This window comes from Rhinopithecus bieti, unplaced genomic scaffold, assembly GCF_001698545.2.
Source record: "Rhinopithecus bieti isolate Rb0 unplaced genomic scaffold, ASM169854v2 scaffold_20175, whole genome shotgun sequence".
Lineage (NCBI taxonomy): Eukaryota > Metazoa > Chordata > Mammalia > Primates > Cercopithecidae > Rhinopithecus > Rhinopithecus bieti.
Window position 1 is genome coordinate 1813388 of NW_016809984.1, and position 5278 is coordinate 1818665.

Here is a 5278-nt window from a genome sequence, read left to right on the forward strand (position 1 = left end):
AGATGTATAGAGAAAAAGAGATAATTTATTTATAGAGATAAATTTAGTAATTTATCTTATTAAAACAAATGTTCTTACATAAATGTTCTTAAAGCCCTCCCTACTCCTAAGCTTCCATTTGTGAATTTTTTAAAGACTGTATTAGTTAGATATTCTGTTCCTTGCAACTTCCTAAGAGATGTGTTCACATTTCTACCTTCTTTTTTTAACTTAAATGCTGATTTTATTAGGGTGAATTTATAAAAGCTAAGTTGTTGGTTAAAATGGCATATGACAGATACAATTTAATAAAAATTCACAAATTATAAAGCATTAAACAAAATAAGAGACTGAAAATGGCAAGAATAAGTACTAAACAAACACTGTTGGATAACATAAAGGATTAATAATTTGTTTGCCCTTTTCTTTTCTCTGGACCTGCCCTGATCTCTCATCTTTTGTGTATCTCACACTTCCTGTCAAGTCTTGGAACCTTCCCTCTATCTGGGGTGGGAAGGTGAATAGGTAGGTATTGATGGTGGTAATTAAGTGGAGCAGAAAAGTATTTCAGAGAGAACAGGGAAAATTTAATCTCAATTTGTTCAAGAGAGAAGCCCAAGATATTTAGTTGGGGTAGATCCAAGGCTACCTATTTACACAAAGAGAGCTATATACGAAATTAAGTTAGATTATACACAAACAGAAAAACAATTCAATGAGAACAAAGGAAATAAGACAGGAAAGGTTAGTTGTGATCAAATATTTGAGAATGTTGAATCTAAGGCTAAGCAATTTTGGCTGCATTTTAGGGGCAGTGATAAGGCAGTATTAAGAGCTCAGCTTTTCTCTACAAATGTGCCATCCATATTTACAAAAGGATAGAAAATTGCTAGTGGGCAAATATATCTTTTAATACTCTCCTCCTCTGAAATATTTATTATGGACTGCATGTTTGTGGCCCCCCCTCCCCAAATTCATATATTAAAAATTCAGCCTCCAATGGGATGGTGTTGAGGTGGAATCTTTGGGAGGTAATTAGGTTTAGATAAGGTCTAGAGAGTGGTGCCCCCATGGTGGGATTAATGTACTAATTTGTAAGAAGAGAAAAAGGACAAGAACTGGCTCTCTTGGCCGTGAGTGGATGCAACTAGAAGATGGCCATTAGGAAACCTGGAAGCTATCCTCATCAGACACCACACTACCTGGTGTCTTGATCTTGGACTTCACAGCCTCCACTGCAAGAAATAAGTGTCTGTTGTGCAAGCCACCCAGTCTGTGATATTTTTGTTATAGCTGACTGAGCTGTCTAAGACAGTACCCTTCCTTCACCTTATCATTGAACCACAAATACACTGCCATTTCCAACTGCCTGAACCTGTACCATTCTGTTCTCTGATCCCGGTGTGTCTTTTCCCTTGTCTCATTCCAGATAATCATGAGAATCATGTGCAGCATCTTCTGCTCCAAGCCCTCCTTTCAATGATGCACAGAACAAAGAAGATTTGAGGGACAACTTATGGAAGAACTAAAGCCAGAGTCTGTGATACACTCTCCAGACAGGACTGAAGATGACAAATAATACATCTGTAGCCATTTATGACCTCAAGGGGCAATATCTATTTTCTGCAAACTTATCTGCATTTGTACTTTTTTGTTTTTGTTTATAGTTTAAATTAGCACATCATCTGATCTGGGATTTGGGGGAACTTGTGGTGAAAAACGGGCACAACTTGTCTCCAGAGACCAGACCTGCTATAGCAAATTTCTAGTTGGAAAACAAGAAAGATCTTGGAAGAAAGGAATATACAGGTAGGTGAAACCTTGGAAAACACAGGAAACCTGTGAATTTTAAATATTTCTGCATCTAGAGGTTTCTGTTACCTAGCCTCACAGAGTTTCAGATAGATTGAAGAAAAAGGAAAAAAAGACCATTTTGTTATATCAGCAGCAATCCACTGGGAATACCCACGTGAGCTTTATCTTAGCTTCACTGTGAATTATTTAAATGATTTCGGGCAATTAATTTTAATTTTCTGCATTTTAGTGTCATTATATCTGGTAAGGTATGAATGCATGATCTACTATAAAAGTTCATGTTTTCAATTAATTGATTTTTATTTTTAGAGATAGGGTCTTGTGTCTCCCAGGCTGAAGTGCAGTGACACACAGTCAAGCTCACTGCAGCCGTCAATCCTGGGCTCAAGCAATCTTCTCACCTTAGCTTTTCGACAGGTAGCTGGAAACTACACGCATGCACACCATGCCCAGATAATTTTTTGATTTTTTGTAAGACGGCAGTGCTTGTCCAGGGGCTGGTCTCCTGTGTGGCCCAGGGCTGGATCTCAAATCACTGACCTCAAGTGATCCTCCCAGCCTGGCTTCTCAAAGAGTTTGTATTACAGGCATGAGCCACCATACCTGGCCCCAGAAATGCATGTCAAAATATATACTGTAGTCAAATCTTAAGCAACATTTATCTGACATGTTTTTTAAGTTCTTGATTTTGTAAAAAAACAAAAGGTGGTGGTAACAGTGACCTCTAAACTTGCTCACCCTTTTATTCTCAGTGTATCACATAGAGTTTGGCATATAGTTGGCGATCAGTAAACTTATATTGATTAGGTTGAATTAATGACTAAATAACTGTATTAGTCCATTCTCACACTGCTATAAAGACGTACCTGCAACTGCGTGATTTATAAAGAAAAGAGGTTTAGGCAGCTCATGGTTTTGCAGACTGTATAGGCTTCTGCTTCTTGGGAGGCCTCAGGAAACTTATAATCATGGTAGAAGGGAAAGCAAGCACATCTTCACATGGATGGCAGGATTAGCGGGGTGCTACCCACTTGAACCAAGCAGGTTTTGGGAGAACTCTATCACAGGAACAGCAAAGGGAAAGCCTGCCCCCACGATTCAATCACCTTCCACCAGGCCCCACCTCCAACACTGGGAGTTACAATTCTACCTGAGATTTGGGTGGGGACACAGAGCCAAACCATATCAATAACCTTTCACATTTTCTCAATATAATAGTTTGACCCTATGTCCACCTTCTTAACAGCTAGTTTCAAGAGAAAGTTAATCAATACCGACAGGGACCATTCTTGGAAAGATGTGGTACAAGACAGTATATTTTTATTTAGATACTGTTTTTTGGCAAAGAAAGAAGGTGAAGTTGATGAATAGGATATGCAACATGAAGAGATAAAGGTGTTTAGTTGGCAGCAATGGTCTGCTGAATCCATTTCACATAGTTGCAAACTTTAGTGTAGACTCCAGATTTGCTCTTCTGAGCGCAACCATTGCCCCAGGAGACAATGCCCTGGAGTTCGTTGTTGCAGACCACAGGGCCACCAGAGTCACCCTGGGCAAAAAGGAAGGGATATTAGAGCCCTTATTTATGACCAGATGGGAGAATGGACTGTAAGATGTTCTTCCATTGCGCTGGGGCCATTGTCCCACACTGCTGATCCACCATGAAGCACTTTCTCTTCCTCTCGAAACCCTCCAACCCTCAATCTACTTACTCTATCAGTAGTTAGTCTTCCTTATACCTTATTTGAGCCCCTTCTTTTTTGTGGTAGGCCAACTGGGCCAAGAGGAGGTGAGGACTATGGAGGTTTAATGCTGCTTAACTGGCTCTGCTCCTTCCGCTAGAGTTCCTTTCCACAGTTTACCTCCTCAGAAGGGCACTTGGAAGTACTATTTGCACACCATCTTCTGTGCATCTTTTAACTCTTAAACCTAGACATTAATACAATAAAAATAAAATATTTAATTTGTTCCAAGCCTATCCCTCACCTCTCACAATCAGTTATAGGGACAGTTTTACAATCCTCTGTGTTTCTGAAAAGGGGAATTATGGTGGAGAAAACTAAGAATGAGCTGGAATTGAGAAGCAGTACAAAGAAACTAACCTGGCAAGAGTCCTTTCCACCCTCCAGGAATCCCAGACATATCATGTTTGTAGTAATCTTGCCCAGGTAGGCTGTGCGGCAAGCAGTGTTAGAGAGAATGGGAGCCTTCAGACACTGCAGGAGGTCAGGGTAGTTGGCTGTGGAGTGGAAGAGTAAAAAATGCAAGATCACTCATGAGGTTTCCAAAAATTTCCTTCTCAATACTTCTCCCCTCTTCCCCAATACTCTCACTCTTTCTTTCAATTAGCCAATGACTTCTCATTTGAGAGAACAATATTTTCTTTCTAGAAGCTTTCCCAAATAGTTCTAATCAATGAATAGTTCTTTCTCTGACACTAGCATCAGTGACCACGATCTCACATCTATGACTTTATTTCTCAAGCAGGTATATGCTCCAGGCAAGACCAAATCCCTGAGTCTTTGTTTTGTTTACCTCCTCAGTTTATAGTTCTCTGCCCATCACCAATCACACTTCAGTTAAATACCCTGGTATCTTCATAGCACTTCATTATTGTGTCTTCTACATGGTTCCAGCAAAAGAATCTTCTTCATTTCAATTATTAATAGTATATTTCTGAGATTCCATATATCCAAAAACTATGCTCTGGGAACTTAGCTTTAAGTGAGTTTGGACTAGCTGACTTTCCACATGTCATTCAGCTCTAAAACTGTCATACTTGGTACTTCTGTTTCAGGTGACACTTACTGCCACTGCTCAGCGTGTTGCCCCAGCCAGAGATGAGGCACTGAGTACCAGCCACTGCACAGGATGTTGGTAGAGAGACGGTGGCCACTTGAGAGTTGATGGTGGCGGCCGAGCTCAGCTTAATCAGCATGATGTCATTATCAATGGTGGCTGAGTTATACTTGGGGTGGCGAATAATCTTGGCTGCATTTATGAATTGTTCATTGCCTTCATAGACCTTAATGTTGTATTCTCCCAGATGCACTTGGATTTGGCTGGATTAAAAGATGTAATAGGTTCGTAAGTATCTAGTTTGAGCTATTTCCACTTCTCCTGACCTCCCATTTATGAGCATAAACACAGACACCATCCTTTTCAAGCATTCAGTCACACAGTAATTGTGCACTTAAGGTAACATTCTGCACCACCACATGGTACAGGTTAGAGTTTTCCTTAGGAGAGTGTCACTGCAAGTGCAGACTCACAACCTGCCATCTTGTTAAAATAGTAAGGAATGGGAATGAGAACCCAAGGACTTGAATAAAACAGTTGGAGATAAAAAGGAAGTTGGTGGAGTTTGATCAGCATTTGCCATTTCTTTCTGGTTGGGATCACCAGTTATCACAGGGAATGAAGCAAGAGTCAGAGAAATGGCAAAATGTTTTTTTTTTTTTTTTTTTTTTTTGAGACGGAGTCT

General features: G+C 40.0%; 1 protein-coding gene and 1 long non-coding RNA gene across 3 annotated transcripts in view; one reads left to right on the forward strand and one right to left on the reverse strand.

Annotated features, from left to right (window-relative positions):
* Positions 1–3193: 3193 nt before the first annotated feature.
* Positions 3194–5278, reverse strand: part of LOC108541512 (trypsin-like) — a 4553-nt gene continuing 2468 nt past the window's right edge. For both annotated transcript variants that reach the window (XM_017891030.1, XM_017891031.1), the window contains exons 3-5: positions 4603–4856; positions 3897–4033; positions 3194–3343 (exon numbers count right to left, since the gene is read on the reverse strand). In XM_017891030.1, coding sequence (XP_017746519.1) covers positions 3194–3343; positions 3897–4033; positions 4603–4856 — 541 coding nt within the window. The remainder of the gene's footprint in view (positions 3344–3896; positions 4034–4602; positions 4857–5278) is intronic.
* Positions 4761–5278, forward strand: part of LOC108541513 (uncharacterized) — a 4054-nt gene continuing 3536 nt past the window's right edge. The window contains exon 1 of the long non-coding RNA XR_001888973.1: positions 4761–4877. This is a non-coding gene — a long non-coding RNA (uncharacterized LOC108541513). The remainder of the gene's footprint in view (positions 4878–5278) is intronic.